Below are 25,707 nucleotides of genomic sequence, written 5' to 3'. Positions count from 1 at the left end.
CCTGGGAGCAGATGACTCAGTTAAACATGACATGCTGTTGGCAAAAAAATGGCATGTCCTGTCAAGGGCTCTGTAAGGCCCAATTGAAGACAACATTTAAAAGGGGTATTAGCATAGATTCTACCACAGCAACTAATCAAATGCATCTGTTACATTTTATTTTTTAAATTGTTAGCCACCGGAAGAAAGCTTTGTTGTTATTGCAGTCTCTGTTAGGATAGGATAGGATAGACTTTATTTATACCACAATGGGGAAATTAGGTGGTTGCAGTGCAGCTTCAAAAAATAAAACACATGAAAACAGGAGGGAAACATTAAATAACACAAAGAACATAAAATACATTGAAAGAGCACAGAGCTGATGCAAACAGTACGCTCTGTAAATAAAAAAACAGTATGACATATCATTAAAAAAGAAGAATAAAAATAAAAGTATGCATCCATGGAGAAAAATAATGCTAAATGCTAATTAGCATAATTGGCCATGACACATGTGCTAAAAGTCAGCCAAAACCATGACAAGCAAAACAAACATGTTTAAAAATACAAATTAACTTTCTTCTGTGGCTTCTTTTTGTTATGTCACAAGTCAGAAGTGAGAGTTTTTAGATGAGGTGAAGGAGCCCACAGCAGGACATGCTGATTGTTAAGAAGAGCAAAACATGCTTAAACATTAGAGTCTCAAAAATTGTCACAACAGTCCAGAAAAAGTTGCTGAATTTGTCGCCAGTGGCTTTGAGGCGTCTGAATACTCACCAAATATAGTGACAAAGTCGCTAAATTGGCAACACTAATCCCTTCTGCTACATCTTCTTATTCTATGGTGGACCAGGTGCCTATGAGGTGTGTTACAAAGCAGAGTTACAATGTTGTCTACTAGGGATGGTAATCTTAAAACAAGTCAATATTCCATTTAGAACAATTCTTGATTCAACACAATTCGCGTTTCAAAACGACTCTCGCAATATATTATTTGGTAAAAAATTATAGTAAAACCTTTTCAAAACAGGTTACAGGTTGCAAAGTTCCTCTCGGCTGCTGATGTATAACATATATGCGTAGCAAGTAAGCTCGTGGATGGCCTTGTAAACTTTCCCAAAAATATATAGATGTATAGTATTTAGTATTTAGAATCACAATATATAGGAATTGCGATTCGGATGTTAATCGATTTTTTGAGCACCCCTATTATCTACTGTATTGTAAGCTACATTCACACAGTCCCTTTTAATGTGTTTATGAACAATCACACAGTCCATTTATTTGCATCTTTGTATTCGAATTTAAAATAAAATGAATGTATGGGATCACTGTCGGGTAGATTGTAGTTGACATTTTATAGTGTTAAAAAGGTTGCTCTTTCTGCAATACAGTGCTACCATATAACCCATGTACCTGTGGCATCATTTTGAGTTTTTAATTTTGCAACTGTTGTTGAACTGTGATTTAACCAATGAAAAAAAAAAGGATTATAAACCTCAGCCTTGCTTGACGATAAGCAAGTGTCACTTAGACAAATAAAGGCCCAGAGTAGTTTAGGTTACTAACGATGAGTTTGAGGAAACGCACCTGTTTTGCTCATCATAACGCCTATTGATGTCGACACTTACGACTTTAGAAATCTGAGAGCAATATGTCTGCCCAGGATCAGAAAACACATCTGGACGTGTCATCTGATCTCTCAGTGTTTTGAAAAGGGGTCTGGAAGACATTAGAGGTAATCCCTCAGTCCGGCCTCTGACACCTCTCCACTCACTGACTGTAGTCCTTCACCCATGACCCCGAGTGACGTTGACACTCATTCTCTCCTTCTTTTGCCGCAGCACGTCGGCTGCGATCGCATTCTGGGCTCAGATGTTCGAGAGGACCGCTGTCGGATCTGCGGGGGTGATGGCAGCAGCTGCGAGTCTGTGGAAGGAGTCTTCAATGACTCTCTGCCAGAAGGAGGTGAAACACTTGAGCATTCTCATCTCCTTGATGCCACAAGAAATCCAACATTCTAGAAAAAAACACTACAAAACAAAATACTTACACTGCATAAATATTCATGACATAAGGAATATACTGCATAGAAAAGAGGAGGGCCCTGTGTGGAACCATGGGGCACACCACAAACTGGAAAAACAATCAAGCCACCACTCAATGCTTTATATTCAGCATATATGGTTTTTGGTGTGGTCAACATCAGGCTTCATAGTGCTCCACACAACATGTTTTGTACATTAAAAAACAGGCAACGACGTGTGACCATTCAGCAGGGATTTTCAACTAAATTGTTTTCGGAGGTACATTTCCAGAAAGCTAAGAACCGGAGAGGCTTTTCCCTATTATTCTTATTTTGTATATTTCGGAGAACATTTGACTTTCCATTCAGTCATCCATTTTCTATACCACTTAACCTCACTCGGGTCGTGGGTAAGCTGGAGCATATCCCAGCTGACTTTGGGCAAGAGGCGGGGTACACCCGAGATTAGTCGCCAGCTTATATTTAGCAGTGATCTCAGACATCCGCTGTTCTTCTAGTCCAGGGGTCGGCAACCTTTACCACTCAAAGAGCCATTTTGGCAAGTTTCACGAATTAAAGAAAATAATGGGAGCCACAAAAAAAAATTAAAATTTAAAATGAAAAACTCCGCATACAAAGCTTAAATGCTTTGTACTATGTTAACCAGGGGTCTCAGACACACGCACCGGCACGCACTTTAATGTGGAAATTTGATATTAGTGCGGCCCGCGAATTTTGAATGAATGGCGCTTGATCGCGTCATCCTCTCATTTTTTCCGGGAGACTCCCGAATATCAGGGCGTGAGGGCACTGCTTTTGGCGCCCTCTACAGCCTGCCCAAACAGTGTACCTGCTCGACCACATGTAGAATGCAGTTTCAGCTTGCTCACGTAAGTGACAGCAAGGCGTACTAGGTCAGCAGCCACACAGCTTACACTGACGGTATAGCCGTATAAAACAACTTTAACACTGTTATGTTACAAATATGCGCCACACTTTGAACCCACACCAAAAAAGAATGACAAACACATTTCTGGAGAACATCTGCACTGTAACACAACATAAACACAACACAAACAATACCCAGAATCCCATGCAGCCCTAACTCTTCCGCTCAACCAACGCACGGAGGTGAGGGGTGGGGGGGCTGATGTGTGGGGGGATTTGGTGGTAGCGGGGGTGTATAATCTAGACCGGAAGAGTTAGGGCTGCATGGGATTCTGGGTATTGGTTGTGTTGTGTTTATGTTGTGTTACGGTGGGATGTTCTCCAAAAATGTGTTTTTCATTCTTTTTTGGTGTGGGTTCACAGCGTGGCGCATATTTGTAACGTAACAGTGTTAAAGTTGTTTGATACGGCTACCGTCAGTGTAAGCTGTGTGGCTGATGACTAAGTATGCTTTGCTGTCTCCTATGTGTGCAAGTAAAAGCTACATTCAACATGTGGCCGGGCTGGCACGCTGTTTGTAAATGCTATAGAGAACAATTACTACAGTGCAATCAGGGCACTCCCTTAATTTAGTAATTAGAGTGAAAATAGGATTATATTTTCCCTGGGAGTTATCTAGGAGAGGCACTGAGATCCATAAGTCTCCTGGGAAAATCGGGGGGGTCGGTAAGTATGCAGCTAAGCCGCATCAGAGTGGTCAAAGAGCCGCATGCGGCTCCGGAGCCGCGGGTTGCCGACCCCTGTTCTAGTCAAAGTAGTATATTTTTCTAGATTTACGTATAAACCCGCTGATGCGCTGCGTATTGATCGAGTCCTGTCGGCTTTGTATGTTTTGGTTTGTTCTATTGACATTCAGGAACGCTCGGAAGTAAAATACAGTGATACTATTTGATATAAAACCAGCTAGAAAACGTGTCCTAAACATCTTTGTGTTTAATGTGTTAGTATAGATCAGTCATTCTCAAACAGTGGGGCGGGCCCCCCTGGGGTGGCACGGTGCAATGTCAGGGGGGGGCGCGTAACCTCGAGGAACATGCTTTTTTTGCTGTACCAGAATATGATGAGCGTATGTCGCACTTGGCTTCACTGTAACCACGGTGGGGGATGAGGAAAGACTGGTGTGTTGTTTCTTTTATTTTTGATAAGCTTACAATGTTATGTAGAGATATTGTCATAACAAATTTATCGACAAACAATACTATTTTTAGTCATGGTGGAGAATGTGGGGGCGGCACAAAATATTTCCTTCTTCCTGGGGGGGGGGGGGGGTAACAGAAAATATTTGAGAAGCACTGGTATAGATAGTGTAGGATTGATAAATATTTTGTGGTGATTTTGTTTTGAAATAACACATGCGTGTTTCGTGTGTTCACACCAACACAACTTTGCCGTGTGTTTCAAGGTTACTGTGGGGGGAAGGCTCCGATGTAATAGTGCATTTTTTTTCCTAATATTTTTGGAAGCTACTGGCGACCAGCTGATCTAATGTCCCCCTCTGTTCTCACTCACTCCTGCTCATTCTCACATGAGTCCACTCAGAGCCGTGTATAGACAGAGTATTGACTATTCGGTTTCAGACGATCTCCTGAATGATTGGTCAAAAGCCCCTCACGTGACTACAGGACGCCATGTTGCACACCAACATTGAGCTGCCTACACTGGCCACAGCTGGAGCTATGCATACACTGCACTTCCTCATTCAACATCTTTTTTAATGAAAGAGTTTTTTTGTGTGTAAACATGCATATCCATACACTGTTTTTTTGTTATTGATATGTTTTATTGCTCATCATGATTACAAACATACAAGCAAATCAACAGTCAATTAATTATGGATTGTATATATATATATATATATATATATATATATATATATATATATATATATATATATATATATATATATATATATACATATATACTGCATGTATTTCGTCGTGAGTGTGTTAGAAGTCCGCTGGTCACTAAACACTACATGAATGTATACAGCAGAGTCCATCAAATAAAACCACATAATTATACTTTGACAAAATAAAAGCATGTTTTATTGTAAGTTTATGAGCTGTAGTATGTTTAAAACTATATTTAGACATATTATTATGGTTAATTTTGCAGAGAAAACTAACGTTAGAACGACCTGCAATACATGCATCCGGGCACAGTTGCACACATCCTGCGGTTTAATTGTCCATACTCTCCCTATACCCGAGTCCACTGTCTTTCGGTGATTGATGGTTTGATATGCAGCGGAGCCGGCTTTTTAAATGTCAATATCACCAACGATCACCCTCACATAATCGTAGTTGCCAAAATCGTGATTACGATTAAAATTTGATTTGATTTACTGAGATCCCAATACCACGCGCTAGACAACGTGTGCAAAAAATAAAATAGCATGTATTATGAGTGTGATCTACTAAGAATGCGTGTGCAATTGAAAAGTGGTGCTCACCACCTTATCTAAATGAGGATTTTACCATGGAGACACTTGTGTGCGATGTGTTGAACCAGCAGCACGCATCTATAATCTGTAACACCTTTTCTGAATTGCAATCTAGACCACAGAAACATGTGTACACTGACACATATTTCTGTTCGCAATGCTGTGGATCGAATCACCAGCGCATTTGTGCGTCTGCAATAAACACAAGAAAATGCATAATGAAGGATGTCTTTACATGCAGGAGATATGTTTTAGTAATATATTTCCTAAATAGAAAAAAACAAACGATATTTTAAAAAAACGCAGACACCAAAACGCATTAATTGAATTAATTGTATCCAGCCCTTTAAGTCATCCCGCAGCTATAAAATTATAAAAGAAAAATGATGAATGCTAATATTTTTTAGTTCCGTCAGTCCAAATATGTTGACACACACACGTATGACGGAGGATTCTCGTCTGTCCATCGTCTGTCTGTGCAGTGGGAGCACCTCTTATCTGACACAGCCGTGTGTGTCTGTGTCAGATAGCACGTCCTTCTGACACTTGCGAAATGAAACGCAAAAAAGTTCTCGCGAATGGTGATGAGTGTTGAAAAATCACATTGCGCGTGCTAAATATTTATTAGTTTTGTGGCCGTTCTGATGATCAGCGTATATTTAGCATAGTAATGAAGACAGAGACACAAAATGGATTGCACACCTTATTCTGTTCACTTAACTGACGCAATCCACTTTGCACACGTTTAGTAGATGAGCTTTGCGTGTGCTATCAAGTTTGCACGTGTTATAGTACACGCTTTAGTAAGCCCTTTAGTAAATCTGGCCTTGAGTAAGTAATAAAATGGCATATTGCTGTTGACCAGTAGATATGTCTCATGATTATAATCATGATTTACAGTACTAAACCCACTAACTTGTATGACATCAAGTGCTGCATGACCCAATGAAATGAACTCTAGATGCTGTCAAACATCCGTGGACAGGCTGTCTTCTTCTCATGGGTTTATTACAATCTTTGCAAGCTGGGTAACGTTTGCGGTGGTCTACAACAACATGGCACACAAACAACTATCAGAAATGCAGCCAATATTACATACAGATGATATGTCACGAGACATGTAAATATAAATTAAATACACTGACAACATTAGTAAAGGAAATTTAATTACCATATTTTTCTGACTATAAGTCGCATTTTTTTTCATAGTTTGGACAGGAGCGATGTATGTGTGGAAATAATTAACACATTACCGTAAAATATCAAATAATATTATTTAGCTCATTCACGTAAGAGACTAGACGTATAAGATTTCATGGGATTTAGCGATTAGGAGTGACAGATTGTTTGGTAAACGTATAGCATGTTCTATATGTTATAGTTATTTGAATGACTCTTACCATAATATGTTACGATAACATACCAGGCACGTTCTCAGTTGGTTATTTATGCATCATATAACGTACACTTATTCAGCCTGTTGTTCACTATTCTTTATTTATTTAAAATTGCCTTTCAAATGTCTATTCTTGGTGTTGGGTTTTATCAAATAAATTTCCCCCAAAAATGCGACTTATGCTCCGGTGCGACTTATACTCCGAAAAATACGGTAGCTTAAATATACCTACAATCGAGGCATAATGATGCAATATGTACACAGAGCTAGCCTAAATAGCATGTTAGCATTGATTAGCTTGCAGTCATGCACTGACCAAATATGCTTGATTAGCACTCCAACAATTCAATAACATCAACAAAGCTAACCTTTGTGCAAACACGCACTGCATAAAACGTTTGGTGGACAAAATGAGACAAAGAAGGAATGGCATAAACACGTCTTTCTGTGGCAGCATCGGAGAAAGTTGTACATGTAAACAAACTATGGTGAGTTCAAGGATCGCCACAATTATTAGGACAAATCGATGCTCGCCAAATACTCTCATCAGTAAAGCATTTTCAATATAAACAGTGGGATTGCTAACAATTAGGGAGATTTGTGTCATGATTGTCCTACAAAACCCATATTAAAACAAAAAATATATTTTTTCCCCATCCATTTTCCATTTTCATACATTTTTGAAAAAGCTCTAGGGAGCCACCAGGGCAGCGCTAAAGAGCTGCATTGCGCTCTACAACCGCAGGTTGCTGACCCCCGGACTAGGGCTTTACAGGTCCTTTGCTCCAAGTCCATCACATAGAAAAACTAATCTAATCCACTTTTCTGTCTTTGTGTCTGTCTTCCAACCAAAACCCTCTGAACTCAATTCTTTTTCCACACCTCCATCTTGACTCTTCGAACATTGCCTGTCCCATAAAGAGGTTTCCTGTCAAGCCTCTCCTTTCTTTTCGTGGTTGAAGCACTGGAAGATATTATTGTATGCCTCACTTTTCATTCCTTTTTCATCAAGAAAGACTGGAGTTATTTGCAGGGCTGCTTCGGCCGCCTGGTTGGCAAAGCAAAGATGGAGCCAAGGAAGGGGAAAGAAATGAAAGGGACAGGAAAACAGATTGAGGGAATATAGTGAAGAGGCGGTTCATCTGGATTTTTTTATTCGTGTGAAAAGAGCTGAGCAGAGTGGCTGAGGCACACTGCCAGGGAATGCGACCGGAATCTGAAGCTTTTCCTCAGTCTATCGGCATCCCACAGAGTTAAACACTACTCATGCATCACGTCCCCTGTTGCCCAGAAAACAGTGCTATTCCTTGATTTCGCTTTTACCAGCTTTGACCTGATGTCTTTGAGTGTGTGCTTGACAGTTGGAATTCTGTCCCCTTTTATATTTCTGTCATTGGTGAGCGAATGTGGTCCAGTGGCAAAATGTGTTTGTAATTTGACTTGTGTTTACCACGCAGGCTATGAAGAGGTCATCCGAATCCCAAAAGGTTCAGTGTTCATTCACATACAGGAGCTCAACGTATCCATGAACCACCTAGGTAAGATGCCATGACGGTGTAACTGCCTAAGTCAAAGGCCATTCGCAGCCTGTGGCTTCTTCTTTATTGGCTCGCTGCAAATTATAGAAATAAAAAAACTGCAGAAATAGGTACAAAAGACAAAAAACTGGAATGTTAATAATTACACCCGAAGACTATGAATTGTTGCCTGTTCATCCTGGAACCACAGTTTTCTAATTAAGTGTCGAAAGTGCTAGTCATCGAGTTAAAAGCCCAAGCTGTCGGGTTGTTTTCCAGCACGACTCTTGACTCCGGATTGCCACTGGATGCTCTGCCACTGCAGCGGACTCTTTCCATCACTATTTCAGTGTCAGTTTCCAGCGCCTGCGTATATTTAGCGCATCCCTGCGCTAGATATACACAGAACTCTTATATTTGCCGGTCGCCGCAACACGGTGGATCCATTTAGCTAAAATCTGCTTGTGTTGGACAGGAAGTCATGCACAAACCATCAATCAATCAAAGTTTACTTATATAGCCCTAAATAACGAGTGTCTCAAAGGGCTGCACAAGCCATAACGACATCCCACATCAGGGCAAGAAAAAACTCAACCCAATGGGATGACAATGAGAAACCTTGTCCCCCCCGGGCAACCTGTGCAATGGACGTCAAGTGGATCTAGCATAATATAAACCCAAAAAATGATGTTTTGTTTTGAAAATAAAATACTCGGTTTTCAAGGCGGATCGTACTTTACATTTTGAAACTTTCTAATGGGCGGGGACAGACATGAGGTCAACTTGTCAAAGGTTTTCCGACATAATAGACAGATACGTTATTAATCCAGAGGGAAATTCAATTCAACCTTGTTGACACAAATGGATGATGCCATGCCTATTCTGGAGGTCCAAAATTAAAGAATAATATTACAGGCATATCCCGGGCAACTATATGGGGGCATATGTTAAATACTAGCTGATACTGGAGCCGGGGAAACAGGGAAGTGGTTGGTGAGAGTGGAATGAGATGTGTGTGTGTACAACACTCGCCAGGGATGATGTTACTGTTTTGTTGTTGCTTGCTACAAAAAAAATTCAGTTGTCGTTCTGCAAGGCAAAACTGACGTCTTTTCCTCGATTCAAGTCAAGTCAGTGCTGTATCAGACTGTGGGTATTAATGGAAGGCAAAGCTTGAGATGTTCTGCCGTGTTGGCGAATGAGGTTTACACAGTTTTCCTTCTACCTCACAATTCTGTTCCAGTTTATTCCGAATGCAGACCTGCCAACATCAATCAATCAATCAATGTTAATTTATATAGCCCTAAATCACAAGTGTCGTGACACACACAACATGAATATATTTTTCATACTAGCGTGATGTGCACCTCCAAACAAATCTAATCCCATTGACCTTAAAGGCTGTGATTGGTCAGCTTGTAGAACATTATTTCCTTTTTGTACACAAATCATTCAGAAGGTATCTGAATGACCATTGGCCATTGGCCATTTGTGGCCATTGGCCATTTGTGGCCATTGGCCAATTGTGGCCAATGGCTTGTTTTTAAGTGGAGTGTAGTCTTTTTGATTGATGATTTAATCAACCACATAAAATGGTGTGTTTTAATAATTATTGTCCCAATAGTTTCCCTCACGTATTTGTGCCATAAGATAATTAACCATGTGACATTTCAGTGCATTGATTTGTTCCATGTACTTTCATCTCTTCTGTGCTCCAGTGCTGAAGAGTAAAAGTGATCATTACTTTCTCAATGAGAAGCTGACCGCTGACACGCCGCAGCGGTTGAATGTTGCTGGAACAACTTTCCACTACAGACGCCCTACAGATGGACCGGAAACTCTTGAGGCTCTGGGACCAACAAATATGACCCTCATTGTCATGGTAAACATTTGTTAGCTACTGTATATATTTCTATGTATTTGTTTATTCTGTGTATTATATGCAGTGATAAAAACGAGACAAAAGTAAATGTGTTTACTAAAAATCTGTATGCAGGTGATGGTAATGGAGGAGAACCCTGGAATCCACTATCGTTTTAACCCCCCTGTCAACCGGGATCCCCTGATTGGTTTTGCCTGGTACCACACATCCTGGTCACACTGTTCTGCTCTCTGTGCTGGAGGTAGACACCGCCCTTACAACAAGATGCAATTTACAAGGCTTGATACTTAAAGGAGACCTATTATCCAAAACCAACCTTTTCTTACTTATTATTGTGTATATGGGAACTGCATAAGTTGCGGAAATTTTTGAATCAAACAGAGGAATGGCGGAGAAATGTATTTAAAAAAATCTTGCTTTCCTTCATACTTCTTCCAAACGAGCCGTTAGGAATTTTCCCAATTTGTGATATTTTTCCCAAGTTTGATATAAGCGGATATCTCCATATATGGTAGAGATTTACCCAAAGAGCTTTGCGCAAACTGCCATCGTCGTCCGACATTGTAGTTACTAAGTTCCTTCTTTTTCTCTATCCTCTTGTTGTGGGGCAGACTGTCTCGTACATGCACATGCATCCACCGCTGTTGTTGTAATTGGTTGAACTTGGTAAAAGAAGTTTGAAAAGTAATAGTAATGGTTTATAATTTTGAACATGCCAGAAAAGTTACATTCAAGTACATCATATGTTTACAGTTACACAATTCAACATGTGTGAAAAGGAGTAGGAAGAAGCAGAGCATATTTAATTAGACCTCTTCTCAAGTCACAGCAATTACTAATAATTACAGTAATTAACGTAAAGGATAAAGATACTGTATGTAATAGTAGAGTTAATACAGTTTGTAGATAAATGCGAATAAAGGAGTAAGGAGTGACAGAAAAAATGTTCAGAATGTGCAATAATGCCTTGAATTAGGATCAAATAATGAAGAGTAAACACTATGTACAGGAGTAGAATAAACATAAACATTGTAGAATGATTTGCATAAACTGTTATACTAATTAGAGAAATATGTAATAGATGACACCTAATAATTACTAAGCAATGGGAACATGACTATAAACACTTTGTAAAATAATGCACACTAACTATTCAAACCTTTTGAGCCCTAGTTTGTGTTTTGTGTTAATAAAGTCCATCTGGTTGCTGCTTTGAAAGTGACAAGCATTTTTATTTGTATGTTTGTGCTGAATGTTCTGATTGTATTGTCTTGACTTTCAGGTGAGCAGATCCAGCAGGTGGGTTGTAGGAAGCTATCAGACCACTCCATTGTTTACAACCACTTCTGTGATAAGAAGAACAAGCCCAAAGAGAGGCGCAGATTCTGCAATACTGAGCCATGTTCCCCAACGTGAGTGTTTGCTGGTGTATTTATGTTCACACAATCCTGACACACAGTAATCATTATCGTCTTGCTCAGCTGGTGGACAGGAAAGTGGTCGGAGTGCAGTCGCAGCTGCAATGGTGGCCTGAGGACCCGCGAGGTGTTATGCAAAAGGAGGCTCTCTGCATTAGAAGAGAAGGTCCTGGATGACTCCGCCTGCCCTCCTTCACGGCCCTCATTTACTGAACCCTGCAACAACCACAGCTGCCCCCCGGAGTGGTTGGCCCTGGACTGGACGGAGGTAGGCAGAAGAAATCCTACTGCAACTGAAAAGTTATGTTTTCGTTCTTTTCATTTAAAGCAGGGCTTTACAACTTGCGGCCCAGGGGCTAAATCTGGCCCGGGAATGACACCAAACTGGCCCCGAGTTCAGTTCAAAACAATCATTTTTGCAGAAAATTCCTAAAAAACACTAAAGTGCTCCTGTTGTATAAAGTAATTTGGACCACTGTAAACACACGGATAACATTTCCATGCACTAAATTAGTCTAATTTCTCAAATATTTCGGCTCTAAAGAAGCATCCTAAGACCAATTGAAACATTAGTTGTAAGATGATCATGTTTGGCTTTTGAGAAACTGGACTAACACACCTAAATTATGCGATTTGAAACCGGGGGCCTCATGTATCAAGCTTCGTACGCAAAAAAACCTGCACTACGCCCTTTTTTACGGCAAAGTTGAGATGTATTAAAACTGACGTTGACATGGAAATGTGCACCTCTTCTAAAGTTTTTTTTGTACCATTGTAGAGACTATCTTTTCAAACAGGGTGCAACACTAATTTCCCAGAGTCAATTTTGGCCACGCACATCTATCTTCTTGATAACTCAATGACGACAACCTTCTTCTTTTTATACGTATACTTTACTGAGGGAACACAATAACAAACCGGCCACTGCCGTTCACATAAACAGACTAAACACCGGAGCCCGCGCATAGAGCAATGCATGCTGGGAATTACCGTAAATACACTAAGAGTGTACCATAATAATGCGCAATGCAAAAACAGAACATTTACAATCTCCCACTTTTTCTTTTTAGTTTTTTTAACACAAAAATCACAGTCTATTATTAATGTCCATAAGTATGAAAATGTAAGCACATGGTGATCAACAAAAAAAACGTATACAAAAAAAACTGTCCACAAAAGAATAGTCTCTATTCCAGTTTCCACTCTCCAACACTGAGTGCCTTTAGGAGCTGAAGTGCGGATGCAACTCGTTTTGTCAAACAGTCAGCTAGCTGCTCTCCAGTAGGTGCCCAGAGAATCTGTTGAATTCTTTTACACTGAAGAAGTTCTTTGATGCCACTTATTTCAAGGCGGAGCCTTTTCTCTGTCACTCACTTAGTAGACTTGATGGCGTCTGCAAGGGAGTGGTTATCAGTGACACACACTATTGGTAAGACATGTTGTGATACATTCCCTGTGGTAAGTTCTGCATGAAGGTCAGATAAAGAAATGGCACTGTCAACAGCATCGGCAAGGGCAAGAGTTTCTCCAGCAAGAGTGCTCCGTACGACTCTTCTGATCTTTTTTGACTGCCAATACACAGGGGAGAATCTTGCTTCCTCACCCATCAGCAGAATGAGATGTCCCCCTTGAGTGCCTCCATCTGTAAGGTTTCCCAGGTTGACCTATTTTTGATCTCAGGTCATCAATTTCACTTTCAGTCAAAAGAGCATCCCGTCTCATGGCTCTGGAGATGTCTATGTGAATTGGCTGGAGATTCTGTATGTAATTGTCTTGATGCATACATGTTACTCCATTTACAGTGAAATACTCCATGCCTACATAGCGAAAGCTGTCATGTTCTTCTCTGCCCACTTGAAAGGCAGATTGCAGGTGAGGGATTACAGTTGTTGTGAAAATCTGTGAACCACCCCAGATGAAATCATCAACATGACAAGCAAGCACCCCAGACACATTACAATCTTTATCCAACCAATAAAATATAGCAGGGTCAATTTGTGACATATTTCCTCCAGTTTGCAACATTGTTTCTTTAACCCTATTGTACCAGTACAGTGATGCATCATTTAGTCCATAAACACATTTGTTTAGCTTCCATAGAGTTCCCTCACTCTTGGCTTCAGGTGGTGGACGAACATAGATGTCTCGGGATAACTCATTTCCTTGAAGGAATGCTGACTTAATGTCCATAGAGTGGGGTGTCCATCGGTTTTGACATATCACAGACATGAGTAGTCTAAGAGACTCTGAGGCACATGTTGGCGAGTCTTTTGGGAGATCTTTTGTGTTTAGCTCTTCAAATCCTCTCGCCACTAGCCTTGCTTTTGGAACTATGCCGTCTGGTGTGTCTTTGAGTGTACACACCCATCTTGTGGAAATGCATTTTTGTCCCATGTTTTTTACTTCATCAAACACACCGTGTTTCTCCCAGTTACTGATTTCAGTAAGTTTAGCTGATTCAAATGACACATCCTTTGTAACAAGTACATCCTCGTGATCAGATGGCTGTTCCACCCTGTCCAATGATTGAATCTACAGTGTGTCAACCTGTGAAAGGTCAGCTGACCTTGTTGTGCCAGTGAGGTTAACTGGCTCAGTGTACTCCAGATTGTACCAGTTCTTGTGTTTTCCAGTTGGCTTTCCCGCTCGACCTAGCACTTTTGCTGTGTGTGAAATTCCAGTGTCTCTTTCCACATACTTAATGAATTGTCCTGCCTTTAGATTCATACTACGGTCTGTTCTTATGATAGAAGGTTGTCTGTCAGATGGATCATTATCTTGCTCATTGCTGTCTCTGTCATTATTAGAGCTCCCTGCCGCATTCTCTGTGTTAGGCACACTGTCTCCATCACTAGATACAGTATTGGGTAGATCTTCAACATGTTCAATGCCACATTCTGCTGCATTAAGTTCTGTCTGGCTTTCTTGGCTGTCACGAGACGTGTCAGTGTAGTGATCTGTGGCCTTGCGCAGTCTACAGCGATGCACCCGGACATAGGAGCCTCCATGTCTAACAAATATTACCACCCCGTCTCGTCCAATTACCACCCCAGGGCCTTTCCATTCATTGCAGTCCATTCTTTTGTAGTACACTTTATCTCCAGTTTCGTAGTATTCATCTGTGCTGCGAAGCTGTGTGCGCAGAGCTCTCTTGATTCTCTCAGAGCACTCTGCCTCAGTAAACGCTGTCCTTGCTTCATGCAATGCTGAAATGTGCTGTCCTACCCATTTACTCATGGTACTGCCCTCCAGGGCAGGTGGTTTATCAACCAGCACAGAAGGTAGGTTCGGGTTGTGTCCAAACACCAGCTGGTATGGACTAAATCCATGCACATTGTGCATTGTATTCTTTGCCATCAAGGCCCAATCTAGGGCTGTTTTCCAGTCACAAACACTGCTTTTCTTCACTTTTAACAGGATCTCTGTAAGGGTCTGGTTATGTCTTTCCATCAATCCATTACTCCATGGACTGTAGGCAGCAGTGGTTTTCACTTCAATATTAAAGTTCTCAGCCATGTCCCTCATTTCCTCGTTATTGAATGCACCTCCATTGTCACAAAAAATCTTAGATGGGGCTCCATGAACACTCACCCAGGAATGAATAAAGTGCCTCACAATTTCACTGGATTTTTTTGTTGTAACAATGCTACCAGCACTGAACCTGGTGAAGTGATCAATCATGTGGAGGTACCACACATTTGGTTCTAGCTCGTGTAAATCTAATGCCACAGTTTCATTGTATGTTGAAGCCATTGGTAGACCAACTGATGGCTTTGGTTTGGGCTTGTTGTACTTGAGACATGTTTCACAGCTACTTACGATGTCATTCAGAATAGTAACACTCTCATCATCATTACTTCCAGCACTAATTAGTAATTTTTTGAGTTTATCAACTGAGGCATGTCCAAACTGCTTGTGAAGTTTCACCAATACTTTGAGTTTTTCATCTTTACTCATGCCATCTGTTATGGCCAGAACTTCATCAGTTTGGGGTTCATTCTCACGGGTGGCTGTGCAATCTCTGTCCACTATGTTTACACAGTAGTGTCCTGAGGATGTAATCTCAAGAGGCACTGGTTTCTGAAACATTGTGGCTTTATCATTCTCAATGTCAAGCACTGCTTTTGCCCTCTTAAGTGACGTTTTACTTAGTAGTAAAGGAATGTTCACTGAGACCACCTCAGTCTCTATGTGGAACCTGGTTTGTCCTATTTTTGCTGGGACTTTTACCTTTTTTATGGAATGAACAACTTGTCCATCACCAAACTTAAAAGCTCTTCTACTCTGTGTATTTTCAATTTTTTTCTTGTCACTCTCCTTCAGTGTATGAATGTAATTCTCCAGACATTTTTCACCACAGACTGTTCTGGTGCATGCAGTGTCAATTACAGCTGAACCTAAGGCTTCTACCATGAATATTTCAGCATCAGAAACTGACTCTTTAGAAAACAATGTAACATTGCACTCTTCAATTGTTTCTGTCTCTGCATTTTCCTCTGTCATTTTTACATGTTCAGCCTTATTTGGGCAGTCCTTAGCCCAGTGAAATGTACTCTGGCAAATAGCGCACTTAGATCTTCTGCCAAACCTATCCAGTGGGTTTGAGCCAGTCAATGGCGCCCTCTTTTGGTCGGATTGGGAACGAAATTTCCTTCCGTCTCTTTTCCTTTGATCCACATAAAAAGCAACATCTTCGCGCATGTGAATTCCCCCCGCTGCATGTGGGCGGCTGCACATTGTCTCCAAAAATCCTTTTTAAAGCTGACTTCATGCTTGCAAATGTAAGTGTTGAACAAGCTGTAAGCGCAAGCTGTTTATCTTTAACATCGAGACTGGGTGTATCCAACAACTTGAATGCCAAAACAGCGTCGGGAAGAACCATGTCAAATTTGCGCATTTTGTTGTACCTCTGCTCGAACTGAACGATGTAATCCACCATGGAAACTTCGTTTTCTCTCCGAATCTTGTCAAAGTCCGTGTATGCATCATAAGCTCTGTCCTTTTCTTCTTTTAAGAATACATTATCCAATGCCTTTACAAGGGTCTTCATCCCGTCATCTTTGTTCAAGTCATCCGCAGGTATTTCCAAAGCTGTATCTCTAGCTCTCCCCCTCAGTGAGAGAGCAACAGCTAATGCTTGTTTCTCCTTATCCAGATCGGTAACACGTATCCACATTTCAACCTCATTTTTCCAGCTCTCATATGACTTATTTTCTTCAAACGCAGGAGGGACTCTGTAGTTAGCGTTGTTAGACATCCTCTGCTACCATTGATAATTCAATGACGACAACCTTCTTCTTTTTATACGTATACTTTACTGAGGGAACACAATAACAAACCGGCCACTGCCGTTCACATAAACAGACTAAACACCGGAGCCCGCGCATAGAGCAATGCATGCTGGGAATTACCGTAAATACACTAAAAGAGTGTACCATAATAATGCACAATGCAAAAACAGAACATTTACATTCTTCCTCACTTTCTTCCTGAAACGTATGTGTGTATCCGTGTGTCCGTCCAAAGTAAATGTAAAGCTGTCCTTGAACCATTTAGCGCAGAGGCATTGCTTTAACCAGGATTCAAAAGGATTTCATAACAGTAGTTTTTTCATAGTAAAAGTACAAAAATTCACTGTAACATTACAACAAATTACTGTAAAAAGTATGATACCTGTATATATTCCAAAACAATTAACTGTTATTTCACAGTAAAATACTGTAATCATAGTCCTCTGTAATGTCACAACAAATTACTGTAAATTCAAATTGATTTCTCTCACGGGGTTCTGTAGACTATGTTGCACACTCTTGTACAGTAGATGACAGTATGCTGTTAAAACGAGAGAGTAACTACTGCAGCAAAATTACAATTGTGACGTTACAGCATTTATAGTTGTAACTTTATTGTACTTAACTGTAAAGTCCCAGCTCTGCACTTAGTTAATTGCTGCAAAGATATTTCACAGTAAAATTACTGTAAATGTTACTGGAAAAGTAATGAAATTATTAGCTAGTCATTTGCTTTGAATTTACAATGAACATTTTTACAGTGTATTGAACACAAGTTTTTCCAAGGTTAGGATTTGATTTTCCAAATAAGTGCCATTTGAAGACCCTTGATCAGAGTGTTTGCAAACAAAGCTGTATATGTGCCTCCATTCTACAGGCTAACATTTAACATTTGGTAAAATGGCAACCAAGGTAATCAAAAAGGGCAACCGACAAACCAGATTTCTGTACATAATCTCCTCTTTGGTCACCAAAAACATCATGAGGACCCTAGGGGGAACTCTTATCCAGCCCTTTTTCAATTATGCATGCACCTCCTGGTACCACAGCACATCAAAAACTCTTAAATCAAGACTACAAACAACCAAAAACAAGCTAGTCAGGGTACTTCTCAACCCCCACCCCTGATCCTATCTCACTCCTACCTAAAGTGGGCTGGCAAAGGGTGGAGGACAGAGTCAAACAAATTGCACTAAACCTTGTATACAAAATTTGCTACATATCCCTGATACTGATGTACATGTCAAATTACTTCCTGAATGACCGCCATAACCACAACACTAGGGGGAGTTCCACAAACCACAACAAACCCAGATTCCGATCTAACAAGGGTTTTAAATCATTCTCCTCAATATGAAATGCACTCCTAACAGGTGCAAAAGAAATTGCATCCCTATCCACCTTCAAAACCGCACTGAAAGAACACCTACAAGTGGCTATAAATTTTACCTAACACCACCCCCACCCTCTCCACATCCCACCCCCGGATTGGAAATAATTGTATCTACTTTTTCTCATGCTCTCTGAGCTTCTATTGTTCACTGCTTGCTGTAAATATCCTACAAAGTTGTGACCTATATTTCTACATTATTATTATGCCTATTAGTGACTCTGTTTTGATGATTAACTTGTATGATGACTGTATTATGCTGATAGTATATATTTGTACCATGAATGGATTATCTTGGGCCCCGACTTTAACAAGTTGCAAAACTTATTCGGGTGTTATCATTTAGTGGTACTTTGTAAACTGTACCGATTCATATAATGTATTGTCTTCCCTCACAGTCTGCTAATAAAAGCTTCAATTACTCATACTTGTCTTATAGTCATAGGAATAAAAGTCAAACGTGCAACATTAATGCACAGCCCAAGTTGCCCTTTGGTGTGTTGAGCAGGATTTCCTTGCTTTCTTGACATAAAATAATAAAGTTGTAATTTCTGAGAAAACAGTCTAAGACTAAGTGCAAATGATTTACTGAAACCAAGTAGGCTTTAGAGATGTTTCTATACAACTGCTGCTCTCTTTGGAGTGGACAGAGCTTTGTTTTGCTGGTGACCGCAGTGAACCCCTTTGCTCATTTTCCTTTTTTCCTATTTCTCCCTTTATCCTCATGTGTTCCGCCCACAGTGTACGCCCAGCTGTGGTCCTGGCTACAGGCACCGAGTGGTTTTGTGCAAGAGTGGGGAGAGTGGGGACACGCTGCCAGAGTCCAAGTGCCCCAAGCATGGTCGGCCCACCTCTAGAGTGCGCTGCAACCTGAAGCGCTGCCCTCCACCTCAGTGGGTGATAGGTCCTTGGGGAGAGGTAAGACATCTTGGACTTGCATATATTGTAGTCCATGTTGGTATTTTCACCAAGTTAGTTTATTATTTCTTCGGTCAATGGTCAACAAAATAAACAAACGGTTTTACATAAACAAACAGTTGTACATTCATAAACAAACAGTTGTACATTCATAAATTAAAAATGTTGCAGACCGAAAGTGTTTAGGCTGAATTCATGGTAAAGTTTACCAATTCATGGTAAAGTTACACTTAGTTATTGCCGTATTTTTCAGACTATAATGCGCACTTAAAATCCTTTCATTTTCGCAAAAATCGACAGTTCACCTTACAACCCGGCTCGCTTTGTATATATTCTAATTCTGGTTGTGCTTACTGACTGATTTTATTTGGTACACTGTGTAATTACACAGTGTACCAAATAAAATCAGTCATCTTCTGGTTACACTTATCATTAATGATAAGTGTAACCAGAAGATGGCAGTCACATAAAATAGATACAGTATGTGTGGACTGCAAGTTGACGCCTATTTAATAAATGACGCTAACAAGTGCTGGTAATCAAGCAAGACCAACATTTTGATGTTTCATTGAAAAGATTACTCATAGAACATTACGTACGGCGCTCAAAAATCTGTCAAAATGTTTTAGTACGACTTTGGTAAGCTACAAAGGCGCACCGCTTAATGGATTGTCGGAGCATGGCTACCGTAGGCAGACGTACTGTATGTTTTTTTTGCCTGGCAGTGTTCTGCAAAGTGTGGACTCGGTCAGGAGATGCGGTCCGTGCAGTGTCTGACGCACACCAGCATGCCATCCAATGAGTGTCAGGAACATCTGCGGCCAATCTCCATGCAGCAGTGCAAGAGCAAATGTGACCTCAGTCTGCCTGTCAGTACGGACACCACCGAAGGTCAGCTATTAAATTGTTAACCAAAGGATAGATGCACAGAAATGCACATCATATACAATTTGATTGGATGTGGTCAAGTCAATTATGTTTTTAACTTAAATTAAACATTATTCAATTTTGGCATTCAAAATTATAATTTTAAATATGCTTGTAATTAGTTTTGTGGGAAAAGTAACAGTCAAAAATATTATTGTTCAAAGTCCATGTTGTAGCAGTGTTTACCTTACATTCTTTCAAATGTGACGGCCCGCTACACATACATTTTGACCGGCAATTAAATTTGGCGCTATCTGTTATACCAGGGGTGTCAAACTCGTTTTCACTGAGGGCCATATTGCAGTTATGGCTGCCCTCAGAGAGCCGCTTGGAACAGTGAATAATACATGAATATAAATGTACTGTATAATGATTCACCGCATGATATAATTACACAACTGCCTATGCATTTGATCAATATTTTATTTTACGTATTCCGTATTCAGGAGCCAGAATTGTATCTTAGAATTTACAATGTTGTTTGTTTTTTTTTACATGATGTTACCGTGTCACTGTTTTTTTACGAAAAAAATTCTGCCGACAGAGCGGACAGTTTTTTATCTTAAGATTTATGGTTATTGTTGATTTTAGAGTGGATTACTGTAAATATTTAACTGTACAATTCTGGTGACTGACCATAAAATCTGTTGTAATTTTTACAATGTACAATTTAATGGATAACTTGCTTTGAAATTATAAATCAATCAGGTGTTTTTTTTATTTTAACAAAAACGTTTCTATTGTACGATAATAAAATATTTGTTACAGTGTTAGGAAATACGAAACTAATACACTATTATTACAGATAATAACTAATTTTTAACCTAAAATTATACACATGTAACTAACATTACATTATTAACATGAACAATATTATTACAGATTCACACATCAGTCAAGCAAATATCCATCCATCCATTTTCTACCGCTTGTCCCTTTCAGGGTCGCGGGGGGTGCTGGAGCCTATAATTTATTTTTATTTCAAGAAAACAAATGTAATTATGATAATATAATATTTGTCACATAATTAGATAATATTGAATAAAAATATATGCAACTGCATCCAATACTTGTATTTTTTTCTAAACTGAAAAAAACGAATACATTTACTGGTAGTAAGAAAAAATAAAGTACTTTATTGACGCATATTATTTTCAGGCTTTTGCCTGGAGTTTGACACCTGTGTGTTAGGGAACAGAGCAGGGATCAGTGTTGCCAATTTAACGAGTAGAGGATCTAAAATCCTCATCTAAAAGCACTCAAAAACAAGCCACAAAAAAAAAAAAAATTCAGTCAGTATTTTAAAACATTTGTTTTGCTTATGTTTTTTGCTCACATGCATCACGGCTACTTATGCAAATTAGATCATGAAGCCTTCATGAGACAGTTAGTCCAAGTTCACTGAATTGTGCACTAAATGCTATAGATTTGCAGGAATCTGTTAATTGATTATAATGTCCGCCCCAATTGATAATGACAATGGGCCTGATCTACTAATGGTTTGCATGTATTAAAACACGTGCAAACTTGGTAGCGCACGCAAAGCTGATCTACTAAGCTTATGCTCATAAACGCTCAATCCATTTAGCGTGTCTCTCCATGAATATGTAAAATATATGCTGATTATTAGAAGACCTATAATAATGAGAGGAAATGCAAATATAACCATTTAGTGTTTGCAATGTGATTTATCAAGACTAAAACTGTAGTGCAGCTGCTGTTTTGTCTCTATATTTAGCACGTCTGAAACAGTTACGCACAAAACGCTGTGAGAAGGGAGTAAATTGTGCTGCAAAGACAGATGATGCACAGAGAATCCTCTGTCTGTGTGCGGGTCAACCTACTGTATTTGGACTGTCATAAATAAAAGATACTAGACATATTCTCTAGTCAGCAATATAATTTTATAGCTGCTGAATGACTTAAATAGCTGATTAAAACGAATTTAATTGATTTGGTTTGTTATCTCAGGGCATTCAATCGATCGCAGCTGGACTGTTTGGTTTGTCTTAGAAGACGTTTTGCCTCTCATCCGAGTAGGCCTCATCAGTTCGTGCTCATAGAATAGATTGGTCATATCCAGTCTAGTGACAGGTGCCAAAACCCAAAATATTTATGCTCCAAAACCAGGAGGGTGTGCCTGATGGTTTCGCCCTATTGTATTGAGAAAAACAACTATTTTGATGCAAACGAGCAATCCTAACTGTCAAAGCCAAGGACAGTCGTTGAAGTGTAATTTCCCCTCATTAGAATTGAGATATTGTGTGGCAGAACGGTCGCTGTGGATCGACTACTACCAGTCCAAAATAGTCGGAACTCCCCACGTAAGCGTTCCAGTCAGTTGTAAACAAACGGCACATTGGTCACCTTCTGTGACCAGAATGTTTGTAACTCCTGGTATTTGTGGGAGGCTAAATTGCAGAGTCTTTTAGGAATGGTTGAAGGACAGTGTTGTATGTGGGAGACAGATGGTGTCTAAACAGTCCAGTTGCGATCGATTGAATGCCCTGAGATGACAATGACCTGGATGAATGAGAACATTCATAGACATTTGTTTTGTTGTCTGCTTTTTTTATGGTGTTTATTTTTTCCATATAGGAACGTACAGTATATTACTATAATATATCTTTTATACGATAAAACGTCTTGCTGTATGCGTTTTCTTTTGTCTGGATTATTCCAAACACACCATCGCAACACCGCAGCGCCTCTGTGCACACCTTCAGCGTGCTAAAAGTAGGTTATTTTGTCTAAATCGGGCTTTTATAAAGATTTTATAGGAGGTTCTATAAACGCAAAATCCTCATTTAAGCAGGGCAGTCTGCAGCACTTTTGCACTTGTTATCAGTTGCAAACGGTCACACAATTTCATAGTTTGCACACAATATTTTGCACAGTAGTCGAGCAGGCCCAATGTGTTCTAATTATTCGCAGTATTTGTTGAACAACAGCCCCATTGTAACGTGTATCAAAGAATACAATTTCAGTTCAAGAACACTCATTTTGTGACAACTTGTGGCCCACTTAATAACTCTTAATACATAAAAAACATAGCACATAACCATAATGCCTGGCACCAGTAAATTAATTCAGTATACACGCTCCATTGTTTATAGTTCATTTATGCATTAAAAATGTCATAATATTAATGCAATCCATGTATATTTCAGAATTGTTTGTGTCTTTAATCTACTCTGTCTTCCCTGCAGAGTGCAAAGATGTGAACACTGTGGCCTACTGCCCCCTTGTGCTCAGGTTCAAGTTCTGCAGCCGACCATATTTTAGACAGATGTGCTGTAAAACATGCCAGGGACACTGATCTGGACATGGTGGATGTTACAGGACACACGCCCCCACCCACACACACACACACACACACACACACACACACACACACACACACACACACACACACACACACACACGCACGCACACAAAATGAGCCTTGTGGCAGCATCCCGAGAGAGGTAGGTATTGGGCTGCTGTCAGACTCCCAGTGACGCCATGACTGTTCACAGTGACATTTTACCAGCCATGTGTCCTTGCAGCATGAGCTGACTTCTACATTCCACTGGAGGGAGTATTATTTTCTTGTAATATTATTTTCTTGTAATATTTTGGTGCTACTTCTGCAGCCACTCCTTGGCTACAGGACAGGTTGCAATATCGGATATTGGGAGGGTTTACTCGTGTTTACTTTGGTCTAATTGTTAAGCTTGATCTTAAAAGGTAATATTTTTGTTTAAAAACAATCCACTCCATTGAGAAGGAATACGGTATCTTATATTATGAAAAAAGTGACCTGATAGTTTTTACTTTATGCATATCTTAAGTGTTCATCATCATTGATTTGCACAATTCATATTTGTGTTTGTTTGGACTTGCAGAAAAGCTTTTATTTCACTTTATATCTACAATATTTTAACCCTGCACAGAACAAACACATGCCACATTTGTAGTGTTAATATTTTATGCCATTTTATGTTGGGCAGCTTTTAACGGAATCTCCAAAAGAAAGCTCTTTTTTTTTTTGTGCCGAGACGCTCTATTTTTGAACCACTTACTCAACAGTTTAAGTGACTTTAACGGAAATTCAATGTCATTGTGACTCACTGTCTAATTATACACTGTCTCCTCTGTGGCATAGTCTGATGATTAATGACCGGATTGCATGCATCGTTCAAACTGGTGAAAAGATTTCTTCCATACATGTACGCGACATAGACAAAAGTATTGGGACACAAGTCTTTAGTTCCCACTGAATGTTTATGTCGATTCTCAGTCAACCAGGTGATGGTAATAGGCAAAGGTTGAATGGAGGCAACTGGACTTGTTGAAAACGTTTCATCTCTCATCCAAAAGACTTCTTCAGGTGTAAATTTTAGGTGTAGAGTTTTCCCTAAGAAATTTATAGTAGGAAGGGGATTCATATGGCCCATTCATCACGGTTTACCTGACATATGAAACGTGACGAATGGGAGGGGGCGCTATCCACCTTACCCGCCAGATGGCATTAGAGTATAGCAATTCCAACTTTGACCACAGTGTCAGTTGCTATGGAGAGTGACACTTTCCATCATGTTCAGCAGACAGCATTGCAAAATGATTAACCCCCCCCCACCCTCTTCTTCTCACGGGAGATCCACCCAGGAATGGGCCCATATGAATTCCTTCCCTACTGTATGTCTTGGTGCGGTCACCGGGGATGAGTAGCATATTCAGTACTTTTATAGTTACCGATTGAATTCCGTCAGTATCACCGGGTATCGGTATTTCAATACCTTTGTTGCTTGTGACGTCTTGTCCAATTGCAGACTAAACACTGTCTTGAATACTTGGCAAGGAAACAAGCACTCAAGTGGACTCAGCCAAACTGCCTCTGTCATGTTGCAATTTTTCATGCCAACAAAGCAAGAAAAAAGCACCAAAAAAAAACAGTAAGGTTCCACTTTTCAAAATGTGCTACCTCATTGGATTTGCCATAGACATTCTAAAGATTAGCATTAGCAATTTTCCATGGCGATTTCAACACCTCCAAATTTGTCAATGAAAACTACAAAGATGTACGTACGTTACAATCAAACAGGTCGTTTGTAATAAGTACAATACTTACACTATAGAATAGAATAGAAAGTACTTTATTGATCCCTGGGGGAAATTCAGCACCACAGTAATTTGTATAAATACTTTACTATACTACTAGTAAACATAAGACTAGATTGGTAAATTCAGCTTCATGGCAAAGACTACTTCTTATCTAGGCAAGACACCTTAGCCTATACATCACTGCCATCTAATGTCCTAGAATTGCAACTGCATGCAAAGTCTACTATATAATACTTGTAAATGAGACTCGGAAATGCAATAAGAAAACAAGATATAAAAACTGGACAACACAGTTAGTTTTAACACAGAATTTTAAATGTTACAATAAACATGTGATTTTATTATGAAACTATTAACACACACAAAAGTACCGAAAATTGGTACCCATGATTACGATTCCCTGGTACCGGGAGTTGGTACCTTATCGGTCCAAATGTGAAAGATACCCATCCCTGGTGATAACAGT

At 39.8% G+C, this 25,707-nt stretch overlaps 1 protein-coding gene across 1 annotated transcript in view; it reads left to right on the top strand.

The window, feature by feature from the left end:
- adamts10 (ADAM metallopeptidase with thrombospondin type 1 motif, 10) overlaps positions 1–23,557 on the top strand; it is a 127,132-nt gene extending 103,575 nt beyond the window's left edge. Inside the window, exons 18-26 of the mRNA XM_062028363.1 lie at positions 1,824–1,947; positions 8,250–8,330; positions 10,028–10,191; positions 10,306–10,432; positions 11,474–11,603; positions 11,673–11,877; positions 19,032–19,208; positions 19,934–20,099; positions 23,345–23,557. Of these exons, the coding sequence (XP_061884347.1) occupies positions 1,824–1,947; positions 8,250–8,330; positions 10,028–10,191; positions 10,306–10,432; positions 11,474–11,603; positions 11,673–11,877; positions 19,032–19,208; positions 19,934–20,099; positions 23,345–23,454 (1,284 nt within the window). The 3' untranslated portion in view covers positions 23,455–23,557. The remainder of the gene's footprint in view (positions 1–1,823; positions 1,948–8,249; positions 8,331–10,027; positions 10,192–10,305; positions 10,433–11,473; positions 11,604–11,672; positions 11,878–19,031; positions 19,209–19,933; positions 20,100–23,344) is intronic.
- The last annotated feature ends 2,150 nt before the right edge of the window (positions 23,558–25,707 follow it).

This window comes from Entelurus aequoreus, linkage group LG19 (genome assembly GCF_033978785.1).
Source record: "Entelurus aequoreus isolate RoL-2023_Sb linkage group LG19, RoL_Eaeq_v1.1, whole genome shotgun sequence".
NCBI lineage: Eukaryota > Metazoa > Chordata > Actinopteri > Syngnathiformes > Syngnathidae > Entelurus > Entelurus aequoreus.
Note: the sequence above shows the minus strand (reverse complement) of the source record. Positions and strands in the feature narration are given on the sequence as shown.